This window comes from Nothoprocta perdicaria, unplaced genomic scaffold (assembly GCF_003342845.1).
Source record: "Nothoprocta perdicaria isolate Ctin4 unplaced genomic scaffold, notPer1 scaffold_3, whole genome shotgun sequence".
Taxonomy (NCBI): domain Eukaryota; kingdom Metazoa; phylum Chordata; class Aves; order Tinamiformes; family Tinamidae; genus Nothoprocta; species Nothoprocta perdicaria.
Window position 1 is genome coordinate 10,366,230 of NW_020455532.1, and position 16,121 is coordinate 10,382,350.

General features: G+C 52.5%; 1 protein-coding gene across 3 annotated transcripts in view; it reads left to right on the plus strand.

Moving 5' to 3' along the window:
* The window catches only part of MYBL2 (MYB proto-oncogene like 2), a 16,807-nt gene extending 2,302 nt beyond the window's left edge, over nucleotides 1–14,505 (plus strand). Inside the window, exons 2-14 of one of the 3 annotated variants that reach the window (XM_026041948.1) lie at nucleotides 682–775; nucleotides 1,975–2,046; nucleotides 2,461–2,553; nucleotides 3,844–4,064; nucleotides 4,220–4,376; nucleotides 5,036–5,311; nucleotides 6,660–7,043; nucleotides 8,302–8,441; nucleotides 9,538–9,637; nucleotides 10,208–10,321; nucleotides 10,878–10,994; nucleotides 12,382–12,528; nucleotides 13,784–14,378. In XM_026041948.1, the coding sequence (XP_025897733.1) occupies nucleotides 682–775; nucleotides 1,975–2,046; nucleotides 2,461–2,553; nucleotides 3,844–4,064; nucleotides 4,220–4,376; nucleotides 5,036–5,311; nucleotides 6,660–7,043; nucleotides 8,302–8,441; nucleotides 9,538–9,637; nucleotides 10,208–10,321; nucleotides 10,878–10,994; nucleotides 12,382–12,528; nucleotides 13,784–13,912 (2,044 nt within the window). In that variant the 3' untranslated portion in view covers nucleotides 13,913–14,378. Of the gene's footprint in view, nucleotides 1–681; nucleotides 776–1,974; nucleotides 2,047–2,460; nucleotides 2,554–3,843; nucleotides 4,065–4,219; nucleotides 4,377–5,035; nucleotides 5,312–6,659; nucleotides 7,044–8,301; nucleotides 8,442–9,537; nucleotides 9,638–10,207; nucleotides 10,322–10,877; nucleotides 10,995–12,381; nucleotides 12,529–13,783 lie in introns of all 3 variants that reach the window. The other 2 variants (XM_026041951.1, XM_026041950.1) reach the window with 2 other exon arrangements.
* Nucleotides 14,506–16,121: the final 1,616 nt, after the last annotated feature.

The following is a 16,121-nucleotide window of genomic DNA, read 5'->3' on the forward strand; positions in this document are numbered from 1 at the left end:
GGCGCCGCCGCCCGGCCCGGCCCGGCCCGCGGCCGCCATGGCCCGTCGGAGCCGCGGGTGAGTGGGGCCCGTCCCCGCCGGGAACRGGCAGCCTGGGCGCGGGGAGGTTCCCGCTTGTCCCCGCCGGGTGCCCCATGGCCGGCGCTGGGCGCTGCTGCGGCCTCTGGGGCGTTGAGCGGGGCTTTGCGGGGCTCCCGCGCGGCGGGAGGCGGCCCCGGGGACGGGTGGGGGCCGGTTGGGGCCCCCCAGGCCCGCGTCTAACGCGTCCCGCGCCGCGGGATGTGCGCGAGCAGCCCGCGCTGCCGGCGCCGCTCCCTCCGCGCCGCCCGGCCCGGCCCGGCCAGCCCTGGCACCCGCCTCCCCTGCCCTGCTCTTCCCTTTGGGCCTGCAAGCAAGGAGGGAGAGTGATAATCCCTAAACAAGACGAGAACTGCCAGCCCCTAGATGCCACATCTTAAAATGAGGGAAAAAAACTAGCAAAAAGATGGAAAAAATGTGGCGTAGGAGCTGCCAGCACCCACCAAGACCCCAAAACTGAGGGTCCCCTTTGAGCTCTCTGTGTTGGAGTTAATGGCCCTGAGATTCAGGCTGCAGACCCGGAGCTCTGCACCCTCCCGGGCTCCTGCTGCTGCATCTGTGTTGGAGGAGGAAGTAGTGATCTTTGTTTGCCTATTGCTTTAGAGAGGACCCAGACGACTTGCTCTACCAGGACACCGACTCGGACGTGTCGGAGCAGCGGGACAGCAGGTGCAAAGTCAAGTGGACGCCAGAGGAGGTGAGTGGAGACCAGGCGCTTGCTGAGAGCAGGTGTCTCCGGGCAGGGCTGCAGGTGCTGGGCCTGTTTGGAGGCACCTCAGGGGCTTCCTCTGGCAYGGAGAAGCTGTAGGAGAACGGCTGGATGCCTGAAGATGGTGGATGGTGTGTGCTGAGGATGTCCATGTGTCGTATTTGATAGCAGCTTGCTGTCCCTGGCCTCTGGCAGGGCACCTGAGGGCTGGGTGCCACCATCCAGGTTCTTGTTGAGTGGCTGCAGCGTCACCTCGTGTCTTGTCTTGCCACTTGGCTATTGGGCTTTGCTGACCTGAGCCAAGATGCAGTGAGGAAGGTGATTCAGGTGAGTGTAAAGTGTAGCTGGAGAGTGGGATAAGGCACCTAATATCTGGGGCTCCCTAGGGAGCCCAGAGCGGTTCCAGAGGATGGCTCAGGCCTTGGTGAGCTGAATCACACTGTGCAGATGCCCTCCCTCTTCTGCAGCAAGAGCAGGGAATACTGAGAGCGCAGGGATTGTGGTTTAGTCACCTTGGCTGCGAGCCTGGAAGCTGTTGGGATGTTCTGCCCTCCTCCMAGTTCCTCCCTACTCTTTATTCTGTGTGAGAACTAGAAAATATCCCATGTCCCCTGGGGTCTGAGCACTGAGCAGGAACGGTCTTTGKGCAGGGATGAAGGCCTATGGGCTCGTGTTGGGCAGGGAATTGTTTCTTGGCTCTTGGTCCTGCCAGAGCACRTGGGCAAGGGGCACTGTAGCAGACTTGGCCTGATCTGTAGAAGTGGTGGAAATCTGTGGTTTGTGAGAGAAGTGCTGAAAGGCAGTAGAGCACCAGGTTAGCAGTCATGCACGTAGACAGCAAAGGCAGTGATTGTGTTGAAGCCAGGCTGTCTGGTCAGGGTTGTGCAGCTTCACTTCACCAGAACAGAACTGAGAGAGGCCCGAAGGTGACCAAAGCAGCAGAGCTTTTGTTCTATACCTCAGTGCACACGGCGGTCCTTGGACAAAGTCTTGGACCAAAGGGTCCACGTACTGGAGTGCTGCTAAAGGACAGCATGAGCTGCCTTCCTCCCCAGGATGTAGAATGCCAAAAAACACTTGACAGATCGAAAGATCACGCTCTTTTTCTTGATAACATCAGACCTGGGCATGCCTGTGGCACCTATTGCCTCAGCATATGTGAAAGTAGATGTCGTTATTCTTTGCAGGATGAGCAGCTGAAGATGCTAGTGACACATTTTGGGCAGAATGACTGGAAGTTCCTGGCCAGTCACTTTCCTGTAAGTGAATCCTTGCCCAGTTGGGAATCTTGGTGTATGCCTCTTGCTTCTTGTGCTCGGCGCACTAGTGACCTGTGTTTGTGCAGCAGTTTACACAGTGGGACTCTGGTCTGTGACCGCAGCTCCAGTCTACCATTAAGAAAACAGTGTTCTCTGAGGGCAGGAATATATCCTCCTTTCACAGGGGTGTTTAAGGGTGAGTCTGTTGGAGCTGGGATGAGAAACCGGGGCTCCTCTCTCTCTCTTCCGTGCCTGGTGCCCTAGCCTGTAGTACGTTTCTCCATGTGCTTCTGCAGGTTTTCCGTGGGACAGCCTGTCCACTCCTGTTGAGATGTGCATGTGGGGACTGCTGTGACCACAGAGGCTCCCGAAGCCTCCAATCTAATGCAAGTGTTTTCTCATTCCTCTTCCCAGAACCACAATGATCAGCAGTGCCAGTACCGGTGGCTGAGGGTGTTGAATCCAGACTTGGTTAAGGGCCCATGGACCAAAGAGGAAGACCAGAAGGTAAGCTGTGCTTCGTGCACAACTCCGCACTGCTCTGAGCAGCCACAGCTGTAACGAGCTGAGGCAAGTCTGGGCCTCAGCAGCACTGCTGTGTGGACTGGCAAGGGAGAGAGCACAGTGGGGAATTCACCTTAGTCCCTGTAGATCTCTCTGACTGGGAACACAGCAGTAAATAAAAAGGCTCTTCCTGTGCCACAGTAGACAATCTGAAGCAGACATTGGGAATTGGCTGGGTGAATTGTGACTAATGAGACTCCATTTCTCTCTGCTGATTCCAGAGTGAGCTGAGGGCCTGGTTCAGATAGAGGCATCACCTTCACATGCTTAAGAAAAGCTGAATTTCCCTTATTACACATTCTCTTCCYGAATTTCCTAGTTTGTCGCATTCCTTGTAACACTCCCGCTCCTTCCTTTCTCTCTTCTGCTCTCATTACAGGCCTTTGAGCTCCCCTCTGCCCTTCAGGCCTCCCATCGATTTGTTACCTTGAGTTTATCCAGGGAAACTTGTCACGTTGCCCTTCCCTCTCCCTGCAGCAGAGCAATTGCTGCCTGCTCCCCTCTGCATGTGCTGATGGCACCTGTAGGCTGCTTGGACCATGCCAAAGTTTGGCATATTTGGTGCATTTCACTGCACTTGGTACTTTGCAGCAGGGGCTTCCTTCCCTGGTATACACCAAGAGTCCTGGGTGAGGGGTGGGTTGTGGAGTGGATGGTTCTGGAGTGAATAGGGCTCATTTCTGCTTTGGGGCTTGCACTGCTCATCCCGCTGCTAGCGGAGCTGCAGCCCTTGGCATGTCTAGGGATAACATCCTGCATTGCAGGGAGGCTGGKCCTCTTGGGCAGGCAGAGCAGCGCAGAGGGGATCGGGACTGTTGCCATGCAGCCAAATTCCCAGTAGAAATGAGGCAGGAGGAGCCTTGGAGCACGTGGAGTTTGTTACTCATTCAGAAACAAGCACTTAGTTTTAAACCTGGGCCCCTCTGCAACCGGTGCACGTGGTGTCTCCATCTGTGCTTCCCTTGAGCACAGGTCACCTGCCTTCACAGAAGTCATGCAGCCAAATGGCTGGGTGGAAAGAGCCCTTTCCAGAGACCCGTTAGAGTCGTTGCCTGTGTGAGCGGAGGGGCAGCTGACTGATGCTATTGGATCTCTGCAGTGTTTTCTCCTGGGAGGGCCTTTTCTCTCTGCCCTTACCTGTCCCAACACAGGCAAAGAGCAAAGCCCAAAGACAGCTGTACTGACCCTCCACTCCTATGTTCCATTCCCTTATTTTCTATCCCCTCTTTAAAGGTAATTGAACTGGTTAAAAAATATGGCACCAAGCAATGGACTTTGATAGCCAAGCACCTGAAAGGGCGGTTAGGAAAGCAGTGCCGGGAACGCTGGCATAACCACCTGAACCCGGAGGTGAAGAAGTCCTCATGGACGGAGGAGGAGGATCGCATCATTTTTGAGGCCCACAAGGTCCTGGGGAATCGCTGGGCTGAGATTGCCAAGCTGCTGCCTGGCAGGTAGGGCCTCTTTGCTCGCTGGTACCTTCACGGCTGGGTGGGCTGCGGAGGGCCCGGGTGTTGGTCCCACACGATGGGGCTGGGCAGTGTGTAGAAACTGCCAGCAGTGCATTGCTCGTGATGGTGACTTCTGTTTCCTTCCCCTTTCTCTGCAGGACTGACAATGCTGTGAAGAACCACTGGAACTCCACCATCAAGAGGAAGGTGGACACRGGAGGCTTCCTCAACGAGGCCAAAGAGGCCAAGTCACTGTACTTGCTGGTGGAGGTGGATGGCAAGGAGGACCAGAATCAAACAGGGACTGAGTGCCAGGTACTGCATTTGCACTCTGCACATGGGCTCTGTCACCTACCTTTGCCACAGCCAGGTGTCTAGATAGGAAGCCTGAGTGCTCCCCTAGCCTTTTCCAAGGCATTTAAGTCCCAGGAGATCTCTTCCTCCCAGTGGGAAAGGTGTGATGTGTGTCTGAGTGTGTTCCCCCACAGAGAGCAGCACTCTGGTTATCTTCCCAGCCACAGCATCTTCTGTGCTGGAGTCTGAAAACCTGTTGCCAGTGGGAGAGGGACGCTGCTCCACACAGTGCAGTGTCTGGGATCACGGTGGGAGAGATAGTGTGTTTATTTCCCCTTTTCTAAAGGAAATACACACAATTATCAATGTGAAGAAAATGCAATTTTTTCAAAGGCAGGCTCTTGGAAAGTAAGAAATGCCCAGTTAGTGCTACCTGCTTCTTGTTCAACTTYTTCCTATTACAGTGAAGTCTAACTCAAGACTCCAATGTCCTGTGTTGCACAGAGGCCTCCTTCAGATGCAGTATGAGCAATGAAGGAGGATGGGGGTGTAAGAAAAGTGAGATAGAAGGGAAGGAAAGCAGGAGAAGCTGAATGTCCGGGGATCCTCGCTCCTTGTCCCCAAGGCTAGACCTTGCTGTCTTGGTTTCTTCTCATTGCTGGACTTCCTTTCTTCTTCAGGAGAAGAACACCCTGCCAAACTGGCCAGCTGATGCCTCTGAAATAAAAGAGGAGGATGGGAGCGATGAGGAGGTGACAGGCGTGCAGGAGTTACCCGCGGAGCTGCCGGCTGCCGATCTGGCAGGGCACAACCCCGAGGGGCCGCCGGGCGACGCGCTGCCCGAGGATGCCTCSGCGGACGTCACGTCGCCCTACAAATGGGTTGTGGAAGCTGCCAACTATTTGTGCCCCACATCGGTGCCGGCCTTCAATGAAGCTCTGGACATGATAGAGTCTGTAAGGAACCAACTCTTGTTCCTCCTCATGATGTAGGGAGACTATAGCACCTGATTCAGCCTTCACTTTCCCTTAATGAACTTAGTGCTGTGGGTTTCCAGGAGAGAGGGGGGTCTCTGACTGGACTGTGGCTTCCCACTGCCTCCTTTCAAAAGGGGGATTAGGCCTGTCCAGCTGGGCCAGTATTGCTCTGAGCCTGCAAATTCCCTGAGGTGCCCTTGGCTGTGGGCTCTCGTGTGTGAGGGTGTTGCAGTTGGCAAACCTGGTCTTGAGTCCTCCTTTATCACACAGGGAATAGGATTGTCCCCAGCAGTCCCCTGGCTTAAAGATCCTGGCTCCGAGGGCCTTCCCTTACTCCCCATCCTGTTGTGGGATGGGATAGGATGGGTTGAGAATAGCCCAGGTCCAATGGTAGCCTGCAGGGCAGACGCTCCCGCGTTGGGGTTGAGGCCACCTTTAGCTTTCAGTGCAGAGAGCCTCACGAAACTAATAACTCTGCTCCAGTAAAGTTGTGCTGAGGTCCCTGGGCTGCCCTAGGCATGCCAGGCAGAGAGGCTGCCCACAACTGGGAATCTGGGATGAATGTTGGCAGCAGCAGCAGACCAAGGCTCTCCYGGGTGTGCCCTGCAGGCAGGCAAGTCTCTGCTGCAGAAAGTCTCAGTCCTGTGTGCCTTGTGTGTGTTCTCATGTGTCCTGTGTGTTCTCACAGCCTGTGCTGCTGAGACCATCCCCAGCTGCAGCGAGGGCGGCAAGGCTTTCACCTGTGTAGATTCCTTTAGATTCGCTTCCAGTTAAATATATAACTGTGCTGCCTTTAGCAGGAAGTGTCTCTGCAACCTCCACCCTGGCTGGGGAGTTTCTGAGCTGATTATCTGTGAAACACCCACTTTGCATGTGTGTGGGAGGGCAGAGACTCCGTCCTGGAGGGTTTAATGGCCTGACTGGGGGCTCTTAGAGGCCTCTGTTGAGCTGTGCTGGGCATCTGATCACTGAAAAGGTCTGGTTATTTTTTAATCCGCTTTGAGGCATGTGTTCTACAGCAYGGCCTGCCTGTACTGGTGTGCCTGGGACTGTGGTTTGGTGACAAACCGCGTTTTGTTTTGTCCCCTCCGTGCCGGTGCAGCTGCTGGTGCAGCTGTACTGTGACTTGAACCGGTCTGGTGAAAAGAAAGAGAACTGCTTTACACAAACAAGAGCTTTCAGCTGGATCTGTTCCCTGCTCTGCTTCTCAGCTGTGCTGACAGCAAAGGTGGGGAGGAGGGGAGGTTGAGCACTTCTCTGCCTGTGCATCATTCAAATACTCTGCTTTCCCTCCTGGGCTGTTCCTGATGGTYGCTCTTGTGTGCAGGACCCCGATGGGTGGTGTGACCTCAGCCAGTTCGACCTGCCCGAGGAGCCTTCTGCCAGCAGCAGCAGCAGCAGCAGCCCCGCGCGGCAAACGCCCAGCAAGGCGGCCCCCTCGGCGCCCAACGTGACCGAGTACCGCCTGGACGGCCACACCATCTCCGACCTCAGCAGGAGCAGCAAGGGGGAGCTCATCCCCATCTCCCCGCACGCCGAGGTGAGCTTCGGCACGCCGCCCTCCGTGCTCAAGAGGCAGAAGAAGAGGAAGGTCTCCCTCTCTCCTGTCACGGAGAACGCCGCCAGCACCAGCCTTTCCTTCCTGGACTCGTGCAACAGCATGACGCCCAAGAGCACCCCYGTGAAGACGCTGCCTTTCTCCCCGTCGCAGGTATGGAGCGATGGCAGAGGCCACGCTGCCTCCCTTTGCTTGAGGGAGGTTGTGAAGCACTGAGAACATCAGCGCTTTATCAGCTTGCCTTGCTGCTCTGTGTTGCCACGAGCCCTGCCAGCTTTCTGTTTCTGCTGCCCTGAAGGAGGCAATGCCCGTGCACAGGGTACATGGTCCTCTCCGCTAAAACAAAGCGCAGACTCCTCATCTTCCTRTTTCCATCCTCTGCTCCTATAATCCCCTCACCATACACCTGATCTCACAATGTGCGTCTTACTGGAGCAGCACCGTGGTGCTCAAATCATGCGACGCTTCATACATTARCACAACGGAGTTCTGTCCATAAACAATAAAATCTGCTGCTCTGCTGTGTCCTCCAGCCCTGTTCCTGCAGCCTGCCCTGCTGCTTTCACCMCTAGCTGAGCCTTGCAGCATTTCTGCTGTGTTTCTGCAGCCCTGGGTCACKTGGGAGGGTATTAATGGACCTCAGATGTGAGGCCGGCAAGAACCAGGATTTGGGGACATGATCTGAAACATGCAGTTCTGCAGAGCGTGAAGGCCTCAAATGCCTGGAGTGAGTCTGAGAAAATTAAGTACATATCCTGTGTCCCAGACTCAGCTCCAGCCATTAGTGAATGTAATATAAACAGCTGTTCTCCCCTGACAGGTTCTTGGATATGAACCTTGTTTCTTGTAGGAGTAAAGCTATGTCATTTATTAACTGTCATCAAGTAAAGCCYTAGCAAAGAAAAGACAGTTTGTGATTTTCTTGTGATTCAAGTTGAGGACAACTCAATATAAAACTCAGCAAGTTGTAGAGAGTCTAGATTATCACGTTGCTTATGCTTTCAGGTTTGTTAATTTGAGTTGGAATAGATGTTCAGGTGAGTTCACAGCCTCCTTCCTCCCCAGACTCACCACTTTGGCCTTTTCTGGGCTCATGCAAGCAGAGACTTCCACTCTGTATCTGACTGTAGACCAGCTAGTCCCTTATGGGAAGGGATTAGACTCCATAGGTGGCGAGGCACCTTCCTGAAACTCTCATATATGTGCCCATAAACAAGATGATATCCACAGCAGGAGTCATCCTAGGTCATCCGTAGTAGGACAGACTCCCCTCAGGACACTCAGTGTTGGTAAGCTGGAAGGATTGTCCCTACACCACTTTTTCCCCTTTATTTRTGAAAAGCTGATAACTGTGATAACATGCTGGGAAAACCTGAGACTAAGTGTGTTCTCCTCTTTCCTTCCTGGCCAGTTCTTAAACTTCTGGACCAAACAAGATACCCTGGAACTGGAGAACCCATCTCTGACCTCCACACCCGTGTGCAGTCAAAAGGTGATTGTCACCACCCCTCTGCACAGGGACAAGACGCCGCTGCTCCAGAAAAACTCAGCGTAAGTCCTTTATTTCTTATGTTCTTCCTCACTTGTCCCCACCTGAGCAGCATCCTTCCCTCACGGGCTGTTCTGCTAACTGGGYGCTCCGTTTGTGAGGTGGTTGAGCYGGGCTGTACTGTGAGCAGCAAATTGTCCCCTTAAATTGCTGCTTAAATTGTGCTGAGGAAGCCAGCTGAGAGAAGTGCCTCAAACACACAGGGCAAAGCTGTAAGTGCAGGTSCAGGGCTAGGGGCACAAGCTCCTCTGGGATCCCCAAGGATGGATGGAGTTGGTCACCTTTGCAGGGACCTCAGAGGYGGCTGGGTTGGTTGCCATCGGTAGCAGTCCTTGTCACACAAGTGTTTGTGGTCCAGGTTGGAGATGGGTTTGGGAGCTGAGCTGAGCTAAGGATGCCTGCAGCAAAATCCAAGCTGTCATGTTCTTAGCTCAGTGAGCTCTCCAGCCCAGTTCCAGGWGAGCTTCCCCAGGACTTGTACTGGCCCTAATGGAAGAAGGGCAGGGCTGGGAAGTTCCTTAAGCCAATTTGCTCCCAAAGACATCTCGTCTCTGAGCTGTGGGTTTCAAGTGCCCCATCTACCTGGGGCTGCTGCCAAATGAGCACTATTGTGCCCAGCTGCTGGTGCACTGTGGCCTTCTGTGCTCATCTTTGCYTGGGAAACATCCCTGCACTGTGATCCCCATGGCAGCAGGGAAGGGATATGGGTTCCTCTGCAAGGGCTGTGCRGATCCAGCCCGCCGACTCTGTGCACTCAGTTTTGTCTTGCCCAAAGGGTAGTCCTGGATAGTGACTCCATGCCCGACAAAACCTTGAAGAGGGTGGTCCAAGCAAGGAGTACTTTGGTGGACCTGTTCCTGTAGCAGCAGAGCCTTTTGGAAGACTGGCTGTGCTATTAAAAGTGCCTTTAGTTCTGCTGATTTAGAAGGTGCCTTTTCACCTCACTCCAACCCAGAAGCTGTGCAGCCAGGTGGATGCTGCTGCTCTTTCCATGAGACACCTAACTGTCATGTATTGAGAGGGCTTGGAAGGTTGGAAGGTTATTTTTGTGGGTTACAGCAYGTGTGATCCTCAGCCTTTCCTTCTTTCTCTTGCCAGGTTTGTCACACCAGATCAGAAGTATGTGGTGGACAACACTCCTCACACCCCTACACCTTTCAAAAACGCCCTGGAGAAATATGGACCAATTAGGCCCCTGGTAGGTATTGGTGGAGCCTGCTCCTGCTGATGCTGGTGCTTTATTCCCTGGAATCCTTAGTGAATCCAATGGGATATGGGATAGGCTGCAGCAGAGCAGGGCAGTAGCAAAGTGGTGCAGGCTGGTAGTACTGGAGTGAGATGGGAGGGATGAAAGGGGATTTTCTATGAAGAATGTGCCATAATAAGTAGTCACAAGTCTCAACTGTTCTGGAAAACAACCCGAAACATCAAAAGTTGCCTTTGGATCAGGCTGCAGTACGTGGCTGTTGATAACCTAGGTGAAAAACAAGCATACAATATATTTGGGTCTCTTGTGGAACTGGGTCTCTTGTACGGACACAGCTGGGTGCTGTGGGGATGGCAATTTTCAGTATCCATGGGCTTGTAGTCACACTGGTCTCTGGAGGGGGCACCTCGAGTTGAGTGTCTTTGTGCCTGAGGAACCTGCAAATCTGTGAGACTGGGAGAAATTTCATTAGTCCTTTTGCTGCTGAGAAGCAAATACTTCTTCCTCACGTTCATCCTTGATTAAGAGTCTTATGCTCTATCCCTCCTCTCTTCACTTCAGCCCCAGACCCCTCACCTGGAAGAAGACTTGAAAGAGGTGCTCCGAAGTGAAGCTGGCATTGAATTGATCATAGAGGATGATGTAAAGCCTGAGAAACAGAAAAGGAAACAAGGGGTGAGTGGATCTTGTGTCCAGTACCTGCTTTGGGCCTGCCCTGTGTTGTTGAAAGGTGTTTGCTGGTCGTATTTGTCCTGCTGCTGATCCTAAAGGGCCTKTTGGAATGTGTGGCTGCTGCTTTCCCATCAGTGGGGCTTCTGGTGTGCCTGAGGTTAAGACCTGCTTGAAATTCTGCTGGCTGCATCCTGGTTTATGCTGAACTCGGTACCCAACTAGGAGATGCTGTGTGTAGCACACAGCAGATGCCAGTGGCAGACTGGGACCATCTGTGGTGTGTGGGGCTTCCAGGAGGCTGTGGGCTGGTAGACTGAATCTCTTGGCTCAGTTGCCATTGGTAATGTGACCTTCTCTTCCTAGTGTGATTTCTCTTCTGATTTGATGAGTTTTGATGCTTGCAGGAGAGCAGTGAAGCTGCCGTGCCCTGTGGTAGAGAAGGCTGCAGCACCACCTCTTCCTGAGGTGCTAATGCCATGCAGACCAGGGCTGATGTGGCCCTTTGGTGACAATTTGCTGAGCTGATTTGTGCTGACACTTGTGTCTCTGTGTCCCCCAGCTGCGCAGGAGCCCCATCAAGAAGGTCCGGAAGTCTCTAGCCCTGGATATTGTGGATGAAGATACAAAGCAAAATATGCCTGCCCTCCCCAAGACAATCTGYTTCAAAAGGGCCCAGGTGAGGGGTGCTGGGATGAGAGCAGGGCTGGAGGCGACTGCAGCAGCCAGGGATGAACTTGTTGAGCTCTTTTGGTAAAGATGCTCTGGACAGGGATCATGGCTGGATGGTTCTGTAATCCTTGGTCAGGATCCTCCAAAACTGCCTTGGAGAGTGAAGAGCTGTAGGAAGAGAGCTTTCCTGAGTGTGGTTTTTTTTTTGAAGAAACCATTGATTAGAGGGCAGCAAGGTGGACTTGGTATTAAATTCAAGCCACCAGTTCCCCTTCTCTGGCTGCCCACAGAATCTGCTGCTCAGATTTTTGCTGCTCCCAAGCTTTGTATGTGGTTGAGGAGGTCAGGAGCCTTTACAAAAGCCTTTTGCTTTCTGAYCCAAAGCAAACATCTCCCTTACAATAGAATATGTCATGTCATATTCTAACTCCACCACTTCTGCTTGCTTGACCGTGTGGGGCTGATTCAGGGAGATGACCAGGCAGAGCACCAGCCTAAGGAGACAGGGACAATTTGTCCTTTACCAAGATAACTCCTTGAATTGTGTTGCCACAGGGAGTGGGTGACACCTTGATGCAGCTCAGGTGAGAGGAGGAATAAGTAGATTGTTCCCCTTTCACCAGCAGCTTTGCTGTATCCTCAAGCTGTGCCTGAGAGCATTGCCAGGCAGTGCAGTGTCCTGTGGCTCAGTGCTGCTGAGATTGAGGGCTTGCTCTGCCCTTCTGAACGRTCTGGCTCTAGTTTTCCACCCATCACTGCTGCTTTTGTGTCTGGACGTTGATGAGCCTGGGTCATCACCGTGTCACTTGATCACATTAAACTGGCAAAAAATGCTTTATTTTTTGCTCTGYCTTTTTTACTGCAGCAATTTAACACAGACACAGCTGAATCCCGAGTCCTGSCATGCTGTGAGGCTGCAAGTAGAAAACACAGCCTGTAGGGCAAAGACCCCATGAAAAAGTTAACTTAAATTGCAGAAGAGGGTGCAAATTCCCTTGTGACTTCACCACTGCCCAGCTGATTTTTGCCCTGTAGGATGGGGAAGAAGCCTTGTCCTCTCATCCACAGAGCAACCTGACTGCCCTGCACAATGTTGGGTGCAGATGTGAGAAATCCAGGTCTTGCCAGCCCTCCGTGCCTGTGGGAGGCAGGAGTTGCTTGGCTCTAACATGACAGACGTTGTGTCTTTTTTGGGCTAGCAAACCAAGAAACCAAGGACAAAGTGGCTGCAGGAGCTTTAGCACCTACAGCTGCCTCTGAACGCTGCATTTTTGATGCAGGACTGCATTGTTGATGCAGGGCTGGATTTCTTTGCCAGGCCAAGTATACGGCGCTGTAGGACAAATTAGTTTTTTGGTTTTGCTTGTACAATTTTCTCTCTCTCTTGACCGCAGCCGGTGAATTTCCTGTCGAGATCCTTGAGTCTCTCCTCCTCGAGCAGGAAGAACGACAGCAGGTTGCTCAACAGAGCCTTTGTGCAAGTGCAGCCGGAGAAGATGTCCTACAGGAAGATGCCAAGCCATTTCAGACCCCCAGCACCGGTAACGCTGCAGCCACTRCTCTCCCATCAGAAGCTTAGCTAACAGTCAGCCCCTCTTCTTCCTCAGGAGGAAGAGGGAGGGGACACAGCCCTGGAGAAGCAAAATGCTCCCCTGGGGATGTCCGTGCGCTGCCAGGCTGGGTGCTGTCTTGGCATCGGGGTTTGGAGGTGCTCAACCAGCAGGGTCATCCCATAGCTCCTTCCCTTCCCCTTGCCAACCCGTTGTTCTGCTGAGGCTTGAAGCTGTGAAGCTGCTTGCCATGTTTAGCCTTATTTCCTTATGGGAATTGCATCTTGTCACAATCCATGTGGGAATTTGGGACTACTGACCAGCAGTGAGATGAACCTTCCTTTTCCCAGCGAGGGCTCCTAGGATGGGCAGTCTGAGGTTCATCCTTCTTGTTTCTCTGACYGCAGCAGACTGAGGTGCTGCCAAAATGCCAGTCAAAACCATTCCCTCCCCTGGGATCTTCAGGCTGTTCTGGGTTGTGGTGAGAGCAGTGGGGCAGAGAAAGCCCATATGCCTTCATCCTGCTCTCCACTGTTCCCGTGCCAGTGCAGAGCTCCAGGTGCCACTGTGTTTATTCACCCATCAAGCAAGTCCTGCTGAACTGGGTGCTCTTACACTGGGCTCCTGGGCTGTTTCTGGGTTCCCCATTGCTGCATCTGGGTTGTGCTGGGATCTCAGAGCCTGCAAACGCTCTCTGTGTCTCTGGGATATAAATGTTTTCTTGCCCAAAGACAGCAGAGCTGCCTGTGGTGTTGTTGCTGCTGCTGGCAGTGGCAGGTATTTATTAATGAAGCTYATTTCATTTATTAATGAAGCTATGGACCTAAATTAGCCCTCGAGAAAGCACTAGTTGCCAAGCTGTGGCCATATAGAGCACTTCAATGTTAGCAACCACTGCACCTTRGGCTCAGCTCTTTGCTGTACACACAAAAGGGAATTTGCAGTGGTGGGGACTGCAAATGGGAACCAAAACGGATGTTTTGATTGCATCCATCAGAGTATTCCCATAGGTTTTCTCAGTCTGCCAGAGTACCTCATATGAGCCCCTTCTACAAGGAYGGGTTTTATTTATTCTGGGTAATAMAGTTGTTTCTTAGATTTTATTTTTCGCTTGCCATTCTCTTTGTTCACCCGTGYTTTGAAAGAATATTTCCATGTTGTAGCKCTCTCACGAGGACTTTATACAGTAAGAGGACTTTCCTCTTGCCTACCTGTGGTGTAAGAGCATTATCTTTTCTCTCCACAGATGACCAGAGCTTGGAAAGCCGTGGCCTGTGGTGGGACGCAAGACCAGCTCTTCATGCAAGAGAAAGCTCGACAGTTCTTGGGCATGTTGAAACAGAGTCACACATCAAGGACCTTAATCTTATCATGAAGGATTGTTGTGCTTTTTATTTTTATAAAACTCTTTGTAAGTGGAGGGGAGGGAACCACACTGAAACAAATACCCTCTGCCAGGCCACCGTGTTGGAGGATTATGTATTTTTTTTTCCCCTTTCCTTTTTGTTCCCAGATAGATCTGAATTTTAATAAATTGGGCTAACTGCTGGCTAATAGGCGGGATGCAAGTTTTAAAATCTTGTAGAAAAGCAAGTAATGGAGAGGTACAGAGCGCGCAGGGTATAGATCACTCTCTGCAAGCCCTAGGTTCTCCAGAAGTAGAGACACAGGACCGTGGAATAACGTGTGAAATGGATGTTGGACACTGACCTACCTGCCTGGATTTCGTGCTGGCTGCTYTCATCCCTTGGAAATGGCTTTTGTTAAGATTGCTGCACAACTCCTGGCTTCGCCTGGGCGATGGAGGGCCCCTGGCTCTAGGATGGGCAACGTGTTACCTCTGGGTGCATGGAGGTGGCTCCGCTCGACACTGGTCGCCTGCTCCCTGTGGAGCTGCCCTGTGCCCAGGGGAGCAGCTGGTGCCTCCTCAGGGACGCGCTCTCTCTTTAAATAAACAATGGTGCTAACGACACCCTTGGGTGCTGGCTTGGCTTGACTTCTTCCACGCTGTTCCAGGGATGCTGGAGGCAATTGGTGCTGTTCCAGGTAGAGACACCTGCCCAATGGAGCCATTGGGGCAGTGTTTCCAGGCTCCTGGGAAGGACATGGACCAGGAGGGCTCCCCATCTGCTCCCCCTGCCCACAGTGCTGCAGGCAGCCCTGAGGAGGTCAGATTGATGATTTCAGATGTTTTATGAGACACTGAGATCAGCTGATGAAAAGCAAAGCTACAGGGCTCATTTTAAAGGCAGGGAGGGGGGRTTACTCAGAAGGAAACCTTGATAGTTGGACTGGGTGTCTACAAATGGCCCTTGGAGCTGGGTACAGCCAAGGTGGCCCTTGGTGGGATGCGGTGTCCGCATGCGCAGGGTGGAGAGGCAGAGGAGGCTGTATAAATCTCATTGCAGGTTGYGCCTTACGTGAGAAATACGCAGCTGAAAAACCCACGCTGCCAAACTTGCTAACAAGACCTTGGATCCTGGGAAACGAAGGATTTCTCGCCGCTCGGCTAATTCTTTGTTTCCACAAGCTCTGGGCCCGAGCAAAGCTGGGAAGTTGTTCTTATTTCTGTTTCTCAGAGCCACAATGTTTGCTTTGGAAATATGGCTGGAACCGCTTGTCTGTGAGCAGGGCTGTGGCTACTTCAGTTGCAGGGCTGTTTTAACAGAAAGTCATAAAATTGTCCCTCCTCGTTTGGCTTTGGGAAGGACGGGGGCCTTTGTGCACCTTCTAGGATGCTTTTTTCCTCATTTTTTTAGCTCSCTTTCTGCAATAGGGCAGAGTTGCCAGCTGAAACCGTGGAGGACTGAGTTCCCTGGACTGGGATGYGCCCTGGTTTCCTGCTGCCCTATGGCTATTCCAGCCTGGGCTCAGGAGCCTGGGGCAAGGAGACCAAGCGTTTCAATGGGTGGAGGAGACGTGCAATGTGGAGCTGGGAAAGCTCTCCCAACATTGTGGATGTTTCCCAAGGAGCAGGAAGGCGGAATTTTGGGCTTGCTGCAATGGTGCCAGAATGRCCCTTTGCTTTCAACTGGGACAATCTCTGTGGGATTAAAAAAAAGGAAGAAAACACAAATACTGGGGTAAGAAAATGGARAGAAAATGCCCAAGGTAGGGCCAGGTGTGTGGCTTGGGGCGGTTACSTGTGCTGGCCCCAAGTGCACCCTTATGTACCGAGCAGTTGCAAGAACCTTGCAAGWTTTCCTGTGTTCTGCTCTTAATGCTCTAACCAGCAGGTTTGGGAGGTTTGTGAAATTAAAAGGACAAGTTTAGGCTGATAGGTACCCGCTGGGGCCTAGCTGAGCGGCTCCCGAGCCTGCTCGTGCTCAGAGCATCTGCTCCGAAGCACCTGATAAGAGTCGGGGCAAAGAAAAAACGTGGTAATTTTATATTTAATTTCACTGATGCACTTGTTTGCTCCTGTGTTTGTGTAAATGGGGTTTTGAACTAAGCCRAAAAAGTCACGGTTAATGTCTAAATCTGCCATTTCTCATGCCGGACAGAGGCAGTGAACACAAAATCGACATTTCCCCTCGTCGTTGCTGTATTTTCTTTAGGGATTAATTTCTGCCCAGTGATCCCTG